Source organism: Erithacus rubecula (assembly GCF_903797595.1).
Source record: "Erithacus rubecula genome assembly, chromosome: 2".
In the NCBI taxonomy this organism is placed as follows: Eukaryota; Metazoa; Chordata; class Aves; order Passeriformes; family Muscicapidae; genus Erithacus; species Erithacus rubecula.
Genome location: NC_136685.1, coordinates 87,398,676 through 87,416,121, shown reverse-complemented (window position 1 = coordinate 87,416,121; position 17,446 = coordinate 87,398,676). Strand labels below are relative to the sequence as shown.

The 17,446-nt window shown below is 39.9% G+C and overlaps 2 protein-coding genes across 8 annotated transcripts in view; both read right to left on the bottom strand.

Annotated features, from left to right (window-relative positions):
• Window positions 1-1,849: 1,849 nt before the first annotated feature.
• Window positions 1,850-8,177, bottom strand: MRPS10 (mitochondrial ribosomal protein S10). Of its 2 annotated transcripts, none has more exons than XM_079297846.1 (7): window positions 8,063-8,177; window positions 5,612-5,670; window positions 5,432-5,504; window positions 4,263-4,402; window positions 3,773-3,881; window positions 2,578-2,667; window positions 1,850-2,259 (listed from the first exon to the last, which is right to left on the bottom strand). In XM_079297846.1, the coding sequence occupies exons 1-7, from the start codon at window positions 8,102-8,104 to the stop codon at window positions 2,173-2,175; spliced, it is 600 nt and encodes a 199-aa protein (XP_079153972.1). In that variant the 5' UTR covers window positions 8,105-8,177; the 3' UTR covers window positions 1,850-2,172. The 2 variants fall into 2 exon arrangements, with proteins under 2 accessions (XP_079153972.1, XP_079153973.1); XM_079297847.1 differs by lacking the exon at window positions 8,063-8,177 and adding an exon at window positions 7,430-7,489 and having other exon boundaries at window positions 2,061-2,259.
• A 3,161-nt stretch (window positions 8,178-11,338) lies between these two features.
• The window catches only part of TRERF1 (transcriptional regulating factor 1), a 96,504-nt gene continuing 90,396 nt past the window's right edge, over window positions 11,339-17,446 (bottom strand). For all 6 annotated transcript variants that reach the window (XM_079333427.1, XM_079333428.1, XM_079333429.1 and 3 more), the window contains 5 exons: window positions 15,019-15,107; window positions 14,060-14,173; window positions 13,166-13,354; window positions 12,511-12,719; window positions 11,339-11,880 (listed from right to left, as the gene is read on the bottom strand). In XM_079333427.1, the coding sequence (XP_079189553.1) occupies window positions 11,559-11,880; window positions 12,511-12,719; window positions 13,166-13,354; window positions 14,060-14,173; window positions 15,019-15,107 (923 nt within the window). In that variant the 3' untranslated portion in view covers window positions 11,339-11,558. The remainder of the gene's footprint in view (window positions 11,881-12,510; window positions 12,720-13,165; window positions 13,355-14,059; window positions 14,174-15,018; window positions 15,108-17,446) is intronic.

Sequence of the window (17,446 nt, the reverse complement as noted above, 5' to 3'; positions counted from 1 at the left end):
TCTGGCTATGATGACATTTCACACTACTTTGTGGACTTTCAGTCTACTTTTTAATACTGCCTTATGAATTAAAAATGCATTGATTCCATTATTTTGTGATGTTCTGAATGCCAGTACTTGCTTCTGTGGCCACTTATTCACACTTCACCAGAATGGGAAAGCTTTTCTGGCAGCCTAGAAGATTCAGTCCTGTAGCTTGAAGTCTACTCTCACCCCCTTTTCCTCTCTCCATCCTGACTTCAATTTAACCATTGAAGGATTTAACCATTGAGGGATTGTTTCCCTCTTTCTGCTCAACTCCTTCCTCCCTCCTCCCCATTCCTCGTGTGAGAAGGATCCTATTTGGGCAGTATTTGGTGTTTAGGATTAAACTACTTAAAACATTGTGGTGCCACTGATGTGTGTCTTAAAAGATGTGTTACCCAGCAAATGAACACCTCAGTTCAGCTTCTCTGCGATGAGGCATGGGCAGTAAAGCAACACTGATGCTGATATCCCACAGACCAGCAAACATGCAACCACTGTTCTATGATAATCTCTTCCTTAAATTAGATTTCTCGATTTGAAAATGTTAAATCAAATTTTTTTAATGAACTTGTAAAATCACCCTGGAGCTCCTAGTTGCTAACATGGTAACATATCACTAGCAATGTTCTTTTTGCAGATTTCTTATGCACCAGCACCTCTGATTCCAGCAATAATATTGGGAAGAAAAGGAAGGAGAAAAGCTTGCATTATTTGAAATCTGTTCTGCTGACCCCATTCTGTCAGCAACCGCAACTAAACCCTGTCAGCAGAAGTCTGCTGCTGCTACCTGTGTTTCTCCAGCACTTTTATCTGCATGGCATTCCAGAGACAGATGGTTTATAAAAGTCACTTCCTTTATTTTACAGAACTCTACTAATCTGAACAGAACAGATTCCTCCTTGCTGGCTTATTGCCTTCACTCTTTTGTCTAGCAGCAACTCCCTTTCATGCCTTTCTTCATACCTGCTTTTCCACCTCTGCTTTTGCTCTTTTCCTTGCAAGATTTTTTAATTTTAGTGTATATTTCTAATTGGAACAAATGTATTAATTACACACTTTCTATCCAAATTTACGAATGGAGAGCTAAAACCTCAAATCATTTTGCCCTAAGTTACTTAGGCAGTGTAAATTACACAATGGACTGCTGTACATAGCTTATGAAGTTGAATGCTTATTTATTTATATTGTGTGCACTACCGTGGTTATAATGAAAAGAAAGATGTGTAGCCCACAGCACTGGCTTGTAGCAAAGAGAAGGGTAAGAAAGGAGTTCATGTCTTCCCTTTCTGCACATCACTCCTTTCGTATTCAAACTGGAATTCTAGCAAGGTAGGAATGTGATGCATGTTCCTGTGAAGCACACAGCTCTGCTGTGATGCACAGAACATCCCATGGGGCATACAGTGCCTTTGTTTAAGGGAATGAAATTGCTGATCTAGACAATTTTCCTAAGTGGATGCAAAAATGGGCATTTCAGACAGATATCATTTAAACTTTGGACATCTGATATAACAGAGCATGCTCAAACTCTGATGTCAATAAATGGTATGAAGCATGGGGTTTTTACTGCAACTACAAATTTTCTGACTGAAAATCAGAGGAGTTGGTCAGTAGGAAAGATTACTTGAGACAAAAACCTAAAGTTGCTGTTGGCACTCACTAAGAAACGTGGCAGGAAGCAAAACTGGAGAAATGTGGTATAAGTAGAAGAAAAGAAGATGGGAAATAGTTTATCCAAAATTGATAACAATCTGGCATCCATAATATTAAGCATTACAAAAACACAAAGTGGATTTGCAAGTATTTCAGCATTCAGAAATGATCTAGTACCAAAAGGAGATAGTCTATTTATATTTATGTATATATGCACATACTTTAACATATGTAAGCACAAATAAACTTTACCTTTCTACAAACATATTATAAATTACCATAGTCACTGATCACAGAATGCAGTCAAATTTCTTCACTTTACAGCAGTTCAGTGTACATGTACTGAAGTTATGAGCAAGAATAACTTGATGAAACAAGAGTTTGTATAATTTTTTTATACAAGAACCTTTATTTAACAGTGGACTGTCTCAGTAAATGAGGTTGATAGGAGCAATGAATTTCAGTACTAATGGAGCCAAGTACCTGGTGTGCTCACGACTTGACTTCAGTTTCTTCTACTTGAGGTAGTGTATCCCAAACAGGTTTTTGAATGTGTTCTGGTATTTTCTCTATCTTAGTCTAAAAGGAAAGAAAAACAACCATTTACTGTACTAGCCAGCTAACATCTAACTACTTTTCTCTATCTTAGTCTAAAAGGAAAGAAAAACAACCATTTACAGTACTAGCCAGCTAACATCTAACTACTTTATTTATTCTGAGACATCACCCAGATTTAAAATGCCATCTAGTGGCATTTCCAAGCAATACAGCCTCTTTACCATGTAATACTTTGGAAAATTTTGCTATGAAACTATACCCATTTTCTTGGCTGAATTTCTAAAGACTTCAGTAGTTAGGTATTTGGTTAACAGTTAATAATGTGGGGTGGAAACTGACCTTTTTCACTTCCATGGCAACCCCTTCAGGTAGGTTTCGTTGCACATACTCCAAGTAAACTGCAGCAGTACTGCTTGTTAGGTATTTTAACTAAAACAGAAAGAATTTTTTTTAATGAACTACTATTAATAACTCTTGAAAGAGAATAAAACAAAAAGTTGCCCTAGCTTCATTAGCCCTTGCTATGGGACCAAACATCTTACAGGAAGCCAGCTTCCACAATATTCTGAACAGAAACAGTTCATCTGTGCTCAACCCTCATTCAAGTATAAAGTAGTTACTTCACTCCACCTGCTGCCTCGGAGCACATGCATTGATTATGATGAAGGTGGTGGATCTTAAAACTGCAGGTATCAGACAAAATTAATTACAGATTATGCAAGAATCACCAGCTTTTCTATACTCCCAAAGTTCAAACCTATTCTAAATGCTGCAACTCCAGAGTTCCACTAAATACCGATTTTTTGGTTTCTCCTGGTTCCACTGAATTACTGATCTTTTAGTTTTTCCTGGAAGGCAAAAATAGCACTTTATGGTCTGCGGCCAGCCAACTCGTGTCAGGGGACTTCAAGTCCCATTTTGCTAAGCACTGTGCAAATATACAGTAAGACACCCAGGAGCCACAGAATGCTGGCAGTAAACCTTTCTTCTAAGAAAGTCAACCACAGCTGCATTCTAAACCATACAGATGTCTGTGTCATCAGCCACAGAGCTGGTGGTTTGTCTGTGCTTCCTTTCTTCTGTTTCCTACATGCAGTTTTAGTTTGCCACATGATGCTGCGTAGGAGAAAAGTATGTCTGCTCAAAAACATCAAACCAATTCACAGAGAACAGAACCCTTAGTGACTGGCAATGCCTATGATTTAGCTGCATCTTCTTCCCTTCCTGAGAAAACTCTCATCCCAATGATTTTTGGAGACCAAGAGCATAACACACATAAAAACATTCAATTCTATGCTACTTTCTTTAGTAATTCTTTCATCTCTTAAGATGATGGTCAAAATAAACTCTTTGGTCCAAAAATTATGTGGGCTGTGCATTCAGAATACCTCGTGTTGCATTTTATGTAACTAGGTCAGCTGTTTTCCAATATTCTCCTGCATTCTCCTCCCCAAAACATTTTCATTTGTGTATTAGCATGTAGTAGTATCTTTGAATTGTGCACCTAGAACAATTTTGTTTCCTTCTTTCTTACCTCTAAACACATGTAATGTGTTCTCATTTCATACTGAACTCTGTGCTTCTTGTAAATGTGTACAGACTTGAGAAGTGTCAATCGTTCTATCGTTTTTGGGGGTTTATCTCTGAGCAAAGAAGAAAAAGAAATTTGCATGTTATATAAAGGATGATAATACAAGTTTATCTGAAAGGTTACATCTCAGGTATTAACCAGCACTGGATCAGGGAAGCTCCAGCACTGACAGCTGTACTGAAAGTACTGTCAGTATCCTTCATGTAGATAAAAAAGCACTTCCACTATGGCAGTGCTGAGTGCAGAACTGCTGCTGCTTTCTCATCACTGTCCTGCCATCAAAGAAGTATTAGGTCTATAATCTGAGAAAAAAATGTCAGATTACAGCCATTTCTTAAAAATAACAAAAATACTTCTAAGCAGAGGACCTGAATTACAGTAGATGACAGAAGAAACATCTCACTCCATATCACTCTACAGATCAGTTACTTACACTTTTTCAACAGAGATGCCAAGTTCTTTAGCTGCAAGCACTGCGAAATATTCATAGCTGTCCAACACAGCTTTATCATGGCCCTTAACCAAAATGGACAACCTCTTGTACAGTGTTTCTGGCTCATCTGAAATAGATACCTGCAGTTTGGAAGAAAGGACAGGAGTTACCACACCATGTTCTCCTTAATTAATGCATGCACTGCATATTTCCTTAGCCTGCATGCACCATTTGTAAAAGAGCAAAAACACCTCACAACCTGTTGAGCTGCTTATTTTAGTTTATCTAACAGAATCTGACTGTATTACTTTGACTGACAGGTCTCACTCTACCAGGGAAGGCAAAGTGTGAAGAGATAGCTAACTTGTGAACATTTAGGTAAAATGTCTTCATTGAAAAAACGAATCTCAGATAGAAATAAGGAAGACAACACTAACAACTGCATGAACAAACTCATTGTTGAAGCAAGTCGGGTGAATTATTTATATTTTATATAGCAGTGTGCAAATACTCAAGAGTTTGCTTGGGCATGGAAATTATATAGAACATTATGGACAGCAACCAGAATTCTCACTTTACTAAGCTCTAAGACTACTTTAAACACCCCAGGTGTATTATCCCTCATATTTGCACAAGTGCAAGTTTAGGACTTTCAGTAAGATCTTGAATTTCTGATGACCTGCACCCGCTGATCAACTGGAAGAGCCTTAATGAGTGCAGAAGTGCTGCCTTTCCCAGAGGTTCACTCCCAGACAGTTTAGCACACTAAATCCAGCATGTACCAGCCACAGCAGGAAGGCTGGATCAGCACTGCAGATCTCATACTGCCTGTCAGATGTTTCTGAAGTCCTTGTTAAAAGGCTGCTAAGCTGCCGCAGGCATTGAACTGAGTATGGCTAAAAAGTTGGTATTTCATAGAGTTACAACTTTATAGAAAAGGCAGAAAGTTGCTGAAAGACAACTGTGAGCTACAGAAATCTTGTTGGGGAAAAAAACCCAAAACCCCAGAAGATCTCAAATACCAATAATCTAAATTATTTCTTTCTCTATGACAAATCTGACATCACTAAGACAGACCTTCAAAAAGCTGCCAGAAAGAGCTCAAGTTTTCTGGATGTCCTCTTCATTACTAAGAGAATATACAAAATTCTATGTTACAGAACACTCACCAAAGGATTAGTCTTAGGCTCCTGTGTTTCACTAAGGGATCCAGCCAGCCGTGCTCCTATCAAGTTGGAGCTCCTAGAAGTACAGTCATGGGGAAAGCACAAAGTAAGTTGTTAAAGTTGGATTTTATTTTTTCAGGGACTGTGGAGGAGCAGTGAAGAAGGAGGGGCTGTTCCACTTACGGAAGAAAATGCTGCTTTTGCATAATTCCGCTTGCATAACTGACAGGAAAAGCTGATCCCTGTAAGAAACAGACAGGTTATGTTGTGGGGTTTTTCCCCAAACCAGAAAGTAACCACTTAATACAGGTTTATTAAAGATTACTTTTTTGCACACCAAAGCACAGCACATTCCTAGGCACTAATTTGACACACTAGGAAGTTTGTTCCATTTTCCATATAGGAAAATGGGAGCATGGGAACATATTTCAGTACACAACAGCACCTTAAAAGAGAAGCACATTAAGGGCACAGTAATAGTATGCACTTACTACTGAGGCACCTAAGTAGCAATCACAAAGCATATTTTTAATAGAAAAAGGTATTTTTGTGACATAAGACACTATTTCTGCATATGATGATATTTTCTCTTTTGTTTTACTTTAATGGTACAGTATGTATAAGCTCTGTCAAAGTAGGACTTACAAAAAAAGCAATTGAAAACAGTATCCTATATATGCAACAATTCAGCCTGTGAATTTAACTGGAAATTTACTGTTTTTCAGGAAAAAAAAAGTTCCTTGTGATTTTGAACACTTTAGAAGAGAACATTTCAGTAGAAATACTTCTTACAAGTAAATGAACCATGTTTAGAAGATAACATGATATTTTTTTTGTGTTAGAAAAGGAACAACACAGTTAACAGTTGTTAATCATGTAACATTACTATCTTTCATACTAGAATAATTGCTCCCTTCTGACCATTATGTGACTTCTGGCTTCCTTCCACTAATTCTTAATTTGGCAAAGTTATAGACTACATGAGGAGGGGGAGAAAAGGAACTTTCACTTAGCAGAACCTCAGGGTTGCAGCAGAGTGCTGAAGCCAAATTAATTACTTATCTTGCCCCTCGATGCTCTTTTTTAACATATGCTGGAGTCATAGCTTTAAGAGAGAAGACAGATACCCCACCCAAGAGTTATACATGTGACTGTCTAATCAAATCATCAGAAAACAGCCAGGCTTTACAGTTTTTCAGGTAATCTTAATGTAGCTGATCATGATGTGCATAACTGACTATGATGCTACTAGGTCCCTAACCTTTTCCAGTATCCATCATTATACATCAGCAGTGAGCAAAGCTGTTTTCTCAAGTTAATTCTGCCTCAAAGTTTCTCCTCCAAATGCTGCTTCCAGTAAAGAAGATGACTGCAGGAAAAGGCAGAGGAGATTTCTGTTTACAAAGCTCACTATGGTACAAATGCCTCCCCTTAAGCAATCCTTTCAAACCCAGATCTTCACAGAGGCAGTACTGTTACATTCTTTAAGTGCATAACAAAATAGGCAATTTAGGAGCACTGATATTTGTCACTGTAGTTGATAATCACTCAGAAAGTTTCAAAGTTTATGTTGGTAACTACCTGAGCCTTCACACCTAAAAGTAGTGAAATACAGCTAGTAATTGTCTAACAACACCTAATAGAGGGACAAGAGCACATAATGCAGTCTGTGCTATGTATTCTTTTACTTATAACTGCTTGACCTGGTAATAAGCATTTATTTGAATGCAAAGATATATGCACACACAGTGTATTGAGCCATGTGGTTTTAGATACAAGAATGTCAGTCTTCATGCAATAAAAATGAATAAATCAAAACCTGATGAAGCAGTAGAGTCTTATCCCACACACTAAGGTCTGCAGCTTTTCCAATATTCTATGACTGTATGTATTATTCCTACCACATGCCACCTCCCTTTGTTACTGATTAAGCAAATATGAATGAAGTTGAAAGTTTTAGTAACATTTAAATTAAAGGTGAAGAAATGAAGCACTGAATACCTCAGGGTAGATATGGCATTCAGTGGGCAGGAATTCATAAACAGCTTCACTCTCTGATTAATGATGTGCTCTTGTTAATTGCCATCACAGAAGGTGCAAATGACAAAGACTCTGCAACATAGCAGAACCAAGACTTTGCACAAAACATAATTATCTGTCTCTTGGTGAAAAATAGCCTTAACACACTGCATACACAGAGGAGAGTTCAGGGCTTCAGAAAATCCAATTTTCTCAATTTGAGAGAGAGCAATCACTGCTTTTAAGTCGAAACTAGTAAAAACCGTCAGTGCAAAATGCTCCCCTATTATTTTACGTTACAACTTCCAAGCTTTAAAACTTTCAAGACTAGAAACCCCCCTAGCCTCAAAATCCAAGTCACCTACTTTTCACTCTCCCTTCCACCCGGACTAACTACGGGAAAAGCACAGGGAAGAGTTCTGCGGACGCGCCGGGCGATGACGGCGTGCAGAGACACAGTCCCACGCTGTACACCCCGAACCCTCCCTGAGCCCGAAGAACAGCATTTGACACGTCCTTTTCCCACTCCCCTCAGGAATGAGGAGCAAAAGGACGAGGAGGAGGAGGAGGAGGAGGAGGGGGCTGCGGCGTCCCCTGTCCCGCCACACAGCGCACCTGCCACAGCCGCCGCCACAGCCGCAGCGCGCCCGCCGCCATCTTGGCTCCGCCCAGCCCGCCCCGCTCGCCCGGAAGGAGAAGAGCGGCGCCGCCCGCTCCTCCTGCCCCGCCGGGGCGGCCGCGGCCGCGGGGCAGCGCTGGGGCTGCGGGGGCGGGCTGGGAGCGCGGAGGAGCCGTGCGAGCCGAGCCCCAGCTCCGCCTCTCTCCGCTCCCGCCTCCGCCGAGCGCCGCCTCTCTCCCCTCACGGAGCAGCGGCTTCCCCCCGGCCGGGCCGCCGCTCCCCTCACAGCGCTCCCCGTCCTGTTCTCTGGGAATCCTTGGACAAAAACCAAACCAATTACACGAACCCTCGTTTTCAACCTTCTCCCGCTCTTAAAAATACTTTTTAAAGGGATACACGCCCGTTAGAGCAAAACCCATCCGATGTGCTTTACCGAAATATAAAAATCACTGGAAATGGCAAATATCCCCCTATCTTTTCACACATACAAATAATACAACCAAGCTGCTGATCGGCACCAAAGCTTTAAAGGAGCTGGGGAAATAAACAAATACTAATTTACACCACTAAACCATCATTAAATACACACAACCGGGTAGGCAGTGCAGCGAGATTAACCCGAAATTAAGCTGTGTGCAAGTCAAATGCTAACAACGGGAACCTGAAACCAGCATAGATCACAAGCTCTATCAAATGAGTATATTTTTTTTATTTTGTTACTTCCTCTGCCACCTAAAATTACAATCTGCTTTTTACACTAAAATGCCTAAAATATTTACACAACCATCTTCTAATAAAATAACAGTTAAATACTGAAAATAAGATTTTTTTCTCATAAAATATGTCTTCTGTATGTACACGTTTTATCAAAGAGGACTAGATCCAATATCGAATAGTTTTTCATCACCAACCATCGTCAAGAAAAAAGTTTTCTGAAACAAAACTATGTTCAACTTACGTACAAATAGGCAGAACAGCACATTTAACATCAGCCAATGCAACACTTAATAATGACCAAGTCGACATTTGAGGCCTAAATCATGTACTGCTTAGGAAATGTGCATTTCTTTTTTTCCTTTATGAATAACTTCTTTGGTAATCGTTGTTCTATTATATTCTTGGCTGTACAATAAAACAGCACCCAATTAATGTTACTTAACCAGGCATATGTATGTGTGTATATATATATATTTATAGAGACTAAGTTCAGCACAGATCCTGTCCAATTGTTACTAAAAAAGTGCCACTGTAGGATTATTTAATCCAGAGCTGCTCTTCAGAATCAAATCCCTAAGTTTCTACTGTATTTCACTCAGTTCTTCAAGCAGAACTCAGATTTCAATCATCATTTTGCTTAAACAGTTTTTAACCACCAAGAACCTGAAAACCTGTCCATTTCTCAGGGTAGAGCATTTCTCACAAAGATCCTTAAAAGTTCAAAATTATACAAGCTTGGGAGAGGAAGAGTAGACTTTGCTGGGCTGTTTTTAACAGAGGCTCCTGAAAGCAAACACGTTTTAATGCTTGTTAAGTCTCCACTTTGGACATCACAAATCCATGAGATTTTCTGTCAGTGGGGCTCACTGGTGGTACACAGCTGAGCACCCACTCTGCTGAACCCGGGTTGCATACAGCCCCTGTAAAAGTAAAATGTCACAGGAACATGGACAGGAACTGCTGGGGAATGTGCTGAGTGGCAGATTGGGAAAGAAAAGGCTGCTGCTGCCTGATGTCCTGAAGCTCAAGGGTGCAATGACTGAGAACATCACCTCTTATGTGACAGGAGTGAAATTCCAACTGGTGGTCAAACCCTACTGCAAAAACCTCTGGAAAACCCCCCAACACAACCACGTACACAGGAACTTCACTAACCGTAAACTGAGAAGTTATTTCCATTCTCCTGAAGGTTGTTCTTTAGTATCAGAACATTTGACCTTAAGCAGAAACTTGAGGTCATTTGGCATCACATATTTGGCTTTGACAGAGAAGGCACCTCTCTCTGTCAGTGGGTCCCACTGGTTCTGAACTTGTGTGGTCCAGTAACTCCTATAAAAGTGCTGTGATTTACCCTCATTTTGCATAGTTAAACAAGGATAACAAGTAGAAAGTAAGACCCACCATCCCTCAGGTTCTGGTGAAGATATTAGGAATATGGCAAAAAGAACCCAATAAAATATAACCCAACCCATTTAAAAAACCCCAAACAAACCTAAAGCCTGGAAGATCTTAAATAAGTCTTATCAAATATTTCATAAAGTTAACAATACTCCTCTACTGTGCAAAATTCACAAGAAAATTAGTGCTGCTGCCTGTGAGAGCTCTGCAATCAGCATTCTGTGAAGGTCTGCTCAACCTAACTCCACTTCTTCCTTAATTGTTTTATTTTGCAACATACAATTCTTTCAGTAATCTGTTTAATCAGAGAACAGAATCTAAATTTATAAAACTGTGTCAGGTGTCCAGCATGTAGATCTGAACCTAAGGGAGGGGAAATGGTCATTAAACAGCAACATCAACTCACCTTTGCAGCACGTTTATAATAAATAAACAACAGCTGAATTTGATGTAATGAGGAGGACCGAAAATGGCACAAGAAGAGCACGTTATAGGTGCTGAAAGTGTATCAGTCTCTTTTCCAATGGCAAGAATGCTTCCCTGTGTTTTCCTGGTGAGAGAGTAAGCATAGCTCAAGCACACACTCCCCCAAAACCACTGAAATGGCTATTCCACAGTGTGATCTATTGTCACAGGACAATATTTCCAGTGAAATCTGATTGCCAAGGCAGTGTTCCTGATTCATTGTTCCCATCAGAGGATGGGAACCACAGAACAACCATTTTCCTTCTTCAGTCCTTGAAATTAGGTCATTTAAAAATCAACCTTGCTAAATGGAAGGTCGAAAATGTCCTGTGTAACCAAGACAGAACTGAAAATGAACTGTGATATTACTCTTTCACAGTTAAACCAGATTTTCCCCCCTCAACTCGCTTAAAATGGCAGCACAAAGACAAATCCTGTAATCGTATCTTTAAGAGAGATGACATTTACTCTCTAGAAGATGCTGGAAATGATCCAATATAGGCAAAAAAAAAAAAAGTTTCATCAGAACTGTGTGAAATTTATTCTTGTAATTGGGGTAAAATTTAACTTGGAAGAGTTAAAGACTAAAGATTCTACCAGGACCATCTGGTAGGAACTGATAGCAGAACCATGAACTTCTGTAATTAGTGGCCTTGGAAATTATCAGCAAAAAGAGCTCAGATAAAAACACCTTATAAGAATATTTGTACCAATTATTTATTTCTTCCCCCAAGACACAAATTAATAATAAAAAAAAAGGGAAAAAAGAAGATTTTTTTTTTTCTAGACCTGGATAAAAGAATTATAATTTTCAACAGGTAGTTTACAATCAGTGGGAATAAACAAGCAGTCCAGGTTTCCTGATTGATCCATTCAGGGTGTGCTCAGTAGCTGTCTATCAAACAACTTTATTTACAACTCAGCATCATCCTGCAGTAGATCTGGATCTTCATCATCCAGTAAGAGGTCAGCATCCATGACTTCATTCTCTTCCATGACATCACCCAGATCCGGAACAACATCATCGTCAATGTCACCAACATTTTCAACGTGTTTAACCAAACTCATGTGATCCAGGGGGATCAAACTATGCCCAGCTGGCCCAGTAGTTCTTGCAATAGTGGCTGCCATTTCTGCTGCCACGGCAGCTTTCTGAGCCTTCTGCCTTTGCTGTTCTTCTTGTTGTCTGTGAGTCTTCATATGGGCATTGCGGCTTTTGATTTTGAAAAAGACCCTAAATTTTAAAGGAAAAAAAAAAATCAGATTAAAATGTACTGCTTTTGATGAAATGAGCCAAAAAAGACTCAACAGCTTATCAGTACATTTGCTTCCTTGTCCTGAAATAGAAGTCAGTGAAGCCTGCAATGCCATGGTGTGAATTTCAGGGACATATTACCAGATTTATACATCCTGATGATATCAAAAGTGGCCTAGTCTGATTTTGCCAGAGGTAGCTTGTAGCTCCCACACCTGCTCAGTATCTATGCACATCCTATATTTCCCTCTATCAGTTTCACAACCATCTTGCACAACAGGGAAAAAGTGAAGGATTACCACGTTAGGATGGACAAACTCAAGCACAGAAACACAGAAAAAGTTGCACCCAAGTCTGTGATGAAGCAGGAAGCTGGAATGTCAGATGTAGAAATTCTAGCAACTAAGTGGAAAATAGGAGTAAATACTGCAGGGGGCATCCAAAATATCATGCATGATTTGCAGATGCACGGTTTTGGTAAGAGAACATATCATCTAGGGGGAAAACTTCTTCCAAGACAATCAGAGCAAAATACTAAGTTTTTTCTGCACTGCTATCTGGAATCTAAACAGGCAAAGGCAATGCTGTACTGCAGACAGTCACACTTACTTGCCACACTCCTTGCAAGGAAAAATGGTGGTCGGGTCGGTCTCGCCGCTTGTCGTGCTGTGGGCAGGTGAGCTCTTGATGGAGCAGTACCCGCTCTGCGTACCAGATTTCTGCTTGGTGCCGGGAACGGCGCAGCGCGGCTTCGGCACCGGGTTCGTACCTCCGTGAATGCGAGCGTGCCCGTTCAGCGCCTGGCGGGAACTGAACACCTGGCAGGGACAGGGGTGCAGGGGAGGGGGGAGAAACAACACACACGCACAAAAATAAACCCCAAGCCATCACAAGGAAACACTGGAACTGCGCAGAGTAGGATGCTGAATGCATATGACAACAGAAGAAGCGTACACGTCTAATAAGCACCATCTACTTGCTCAAATGGTGCTTGCTTTCAGCAATATCCCACTATAGCTGAAGATAGTCACAATAAAACAAAGCAGTGAGCTATCCTGTTATTAAAGTTGTGTAACCTAATTGGAGCTGCTGCCATGTAGTATTTCTAACTGGTACATCATCTCAGAATTCAGCTTTTGGTATAGATCAAACTGCTTGTATTTTGTGGAGTAGGAATTAAAAGCAGTCAAAATCACAATTCACTAGTTTACACATATGACCACGACCACCACCCTCTCCCCTTAAAGATACCAAACGCACGTACAGCGCCACAGTTTGGCATTTCACAGATGAAGGAGGATGAGGACAGTGAAAGACCCTGAACGGCAGGTAGATCTATAGGTCCAACAAGAGAGATTGCTGGTGGGTCTGGTGATTTCTGCATTTCCCTTTCTTCCTTTCTGTCTTCTTCAATCTCCTCATCTTCCTCTAACACTTCCTCTTCTCCACTTGTCTAAAATAGATAGCGCATTTAAGGAATGCTAGAAAGATGGTCAATAGAAACACTAGAAATATGGACAGCACTGGATAGTATGGCATACACAGTTCTGGAACAGCATGTTGTTTAGTCAAGTGTGCTTCCCAGTATCAGTATTTCCTCCCATCCTGAATGAACTCCTGGTCTTACTGGAGCTGCCAGCCTTTAATGGATAAGCTACAGCACAAAAAGCTTCTCTGCAGTGCTCAAGACAGCCTCCATGTGTATCATGGAGCTGTGGCTCTAAAGATCTGCAGATGCCAGGCATAGTGCTGTCCTCCTGCCATCAGAAAGCCCATGTATGCTGTACTTGTAGCCAAGTTACTTTAACAAAACTTCAGAAGAAATAACCAGAAAAACCCTAACCCACAAAGCAACACATCCCAAGTGGTATCTGTTCTGGAATGTTAGAGCAGCCTTTAGGAGCACACATGGGCACAGGCATAATTTACAGAGGTTTCTCTGGACTAGAGTTGGATCATGCACTTTTATCTGGTTGCAGTCCAGCCACACAAATCTTGGTGTAGCTGAGGTCACAAAATGTTCATACAGAACATAATTTAGAGTTATGGAATAATTTCTATTGGAAGATACCTATGTCACCTAATCCAACCTCCTCCTCACAACAGGACAAACAAAAATTATCAAGTATTAAACTGTCTCATCTTCTTTTAGACTTACCAAGCACTCATCTCTTTTCTTCTCTAAACGCGTTCTGTGTTTCCGTCCCAAACGCAAGATTTTCTTCCAGGTATAGTAGTATTCCACACATTGTGCAACTGTCTTGGACTTAACCTGTAGTTAAGGAATTGCAAAAATAGTCCAGACCTAATTTTTTTACTTTCATTCAACACAATTTTAATCTATTCCAAGAGGTAGGCTTTATTCCTCAAACATTCAAATGAATTAAAAAACACAAAACAAACAAGGCATTTTGAGTACAACAGGAATACTCTTGTAGAATAATTATTTTTTCAAAAAAATCTTCAGGCAAATTTGTGTTGACTTTTTCAACTTCAGTAGATTTTTCTGGGATTCTCTAAGCTCCAGATAGAAAATTACTCAAAATGCACTCTTGTAGGTCAGTTGTACAGTACCACTGAGAAATCTAGGAATCAAGAGCTGACTCACATAAACCCACATATTTTTCAATATTTGAGCTAACAAATAGGATATTGCGCCCTGAGATTTAGAACCTTGTCTTTTCTGCTTTGTGGCAGAATATGAAATATAAGCCCAAACATGTTCCTCTTAATGAACAGGTTTCAACCCTTTCTGGCACCAGGCTCAATGCCAGTGACTCTGGTACCTTGCAACATACTGCCAGAGAACACCAAGACAATAATGGAAAACCATACTTGTCCCAGACATAAAATGCCATGATTTGGATTCCAGGTGTGAAAACTTTGACATGCTACAACAAGAGGAATAATTTTTATTTATTTGTAACTGTTTTTTACTGGTATTTAATGCACAGGTACACCTAATGAATATACCACTCCTCTCTATGTTCTTGTAACCACTGCTGTCTCTATGCCTGCAATTGGCTGGTCTTACACTGGAGGCAAAATGAAGAGGACCAGAATAGAGCAAAAGGAAAAAAAAAATCCCAGCAGTTGATGGATTAGAAATAACCTTACCATTTTCTGTACAAATATGAAATCTTTGCTGTAGGTGGACAGTGCCTCTTTGAACAGTCTCCTTTCTTGATGTGTCCATTTGTCAGAGCCTTAAAAAGAAAGTGAAATCATTACGAATGACAGAAACTCACCATGTTTATGTTGATGCCCTATTGGAAACAAGAACCAGGAAGTTTCAAGCATATGTGGGTGATTGCTGCTTCCAAAATACAAGACTTAGACCTGAAGTCCATCTAACAGTATTTGGTCTCCAGCAGTGGTGACAGTCAGTTCCCTAGGAAACAGTCAGACCAGGGCAAGCTAATACAATGCCTCTCCCTAATTTTTTCTAACCTCTGACCATGTTGGGCACAGGGGATTTCCTGAGTCTGTTACAATTTGCTTATTTAGTAACTACCGTTGTAAGTGCTGAGCCACTCTTCCTTTTAACCAATTAAACTTCTTGTACCCAAAACATACTTTGCCAAGGAGTTTCACAGATCAGTGGACCCTCTGCATGAAGAGCCACCTCCCTTATCTTTGTTTCCTAGCTCCCAGTAGCTTCACTGGATGACCCTTCATTCTTCAAGTGGAGGAGAAAGTGAACCCAACCTTGACCATCATCTCCATTCTATTCAGAATTGTGTGCCCTTTCTATCACTCCTAAACCTTTGATCATTTCTGATGTCTCCTTTTGAACCTTTACCAGTACTAGAACATTCTGATAAAGAGGACCAGAAAGGCACACAGAATTCCACATAAAATCCAGACTTTCACAGTGGCATCACCATGTTTTCTATCCTCTTAACACTTGACTTTTTTTTTTTCAGCTATTGTAAGATAGAGCTGATACTTTCTTAGAACTAGCACTACAATCCCAAACTTTCAATTCTAATTGAGAAGTACCAACACAGAGCTCATAATTTCCTATGTAAGGCTTGAATTGTTCATTCCCATGTATGCCACTTTACATTTGATGACACAGAAGTTCATATATCCTTTTGTTCTCCTTTTGTAAGATCCTTTTGCAGCTCTTCACTTGCATGATTTGGGGTAGGACATTTAAATCCTCTGTGGCAGAGGTCACAAGCAGGTAAAGACTAGCAATACACATTAAGTGGTTTTTATCATTTAATGTAAGGTGCATATAAAACTTCTTAATATTGTTATTCTGTGTTTGGTCCCCTAGCCTAACTGCCCATGAAAATGTGAAATCAACATTTAAATTGAACTGAATTTATGCTTTCTCAGTATTAGGCCAACAAAAGGAACACAGGATTGCCCTGCTGCATCAAAGCAGCATTCTGTTTGTTAGGAGTGGGCAGGATTACATACATTAAAAGAAGGATATGCAAGAAGTAATGCCTTTGAAATGACTTACACTATGTGAAGATTCTACTTCAATCTTAGAATTTCTGAAACATCTAAAACTTTTATGAAAAGAGATCCCTAATATTCCTGTCAATGTTACTGCCCTCCATAGAAATGCTTTCCTCTGCACTGATTTCAATTAACTGGGGTCTTGGCACTACACATGGCATCGAACTCTTAAAGTTACTTTTGTCTAAAAAAATTAGCAATGTTATTAGCTGCAACTGTTTTGGTTTTGAGCATCAGCTCCCAGGCTCCAAGCTCAGAGCAGGTATCTCATTAGTCCTTTATATGCTATAAGCTACAAAACTTTTCTGCAACCTGTTTTCTGTAGGCTCTTCTAGTACTGGATAGAAACATGCATTAGTTATTTCCACAGAGATTTACACTTAGAGCTCTCTTATGCATCAGAGAAAGGCACTGGCTTCAAGCCACAAGTTTTACTTATTCTGTTATCACCCAGAGATCTTTATGCTGACACACTGCCTTTCCATCTTTTCCCACCCTGAACCAGCATCACTTCCTTCATACACAAGTTGTCAGTCATTTGCATTTACCCTCCCTTTGTGCAGGGCTAAATGCACCCCTTCAGTCCAGGAGGCCACTCCATTAAGCTAAAACATAAATTAAAAAAGCATGACAACACTGGAAGAGATTTTCTTTTTTTCTAGTCATTACGATCTCCTGCCCCTACCCCACCCTCCAAAAGAGACAACACAATAAAAATAATAACATAGGATCACTTCCATTAACTACTTTTGTTGTACACCTATGGAATATTTGGGCCTTGCATACTTTCCCCAATAGCTGTGGTATTAGCAGAGACCCTTATAAGATTATGCGGGTTAATTGGAAGTAACCTAATTAATAGAATAAATCTTGTGTAGGAAAAGAAACAGAAGAAAAGCTGTTTTTAACTCTGGTTGCTGGGAAACCACTTTTGCTCTTGTTAGCTTGAGGGAGATATAGAGAACGTGCATAGAGAGAGATCTGCAATGCAGCAAAAAGAATTTGGGGCTTTAGAATACAGATCAAATTTTAAAGCTGATCTTTACGTTTAGATATTTATTCTACATTT

Bases quoted from the DNA above. Each gene is read 5' to 3' on its own strand.
- MRPS10 (XM_079297846.1), bottom strand. From the start codon at position 8,104: ATGGCGGCGGGCGCGCTGCGGCTGTGGCGGCGGCTGTGGCAG. The intron at 4,403-5,431 runs GTGAGTGTTCTG...TCCAAACTGCAG, and splicing joins AGCCTAAGACTAATCCTTTG to GTATCTATTTCAGATGAGCC. The intron at 2,260-2,577 runs GTCAGTTTCCAC...CTTTCCTTTTAG, and splicing joins TTGCCATGGAAGTGAAAAAG to ACTAAGATAGAGAAAATACC.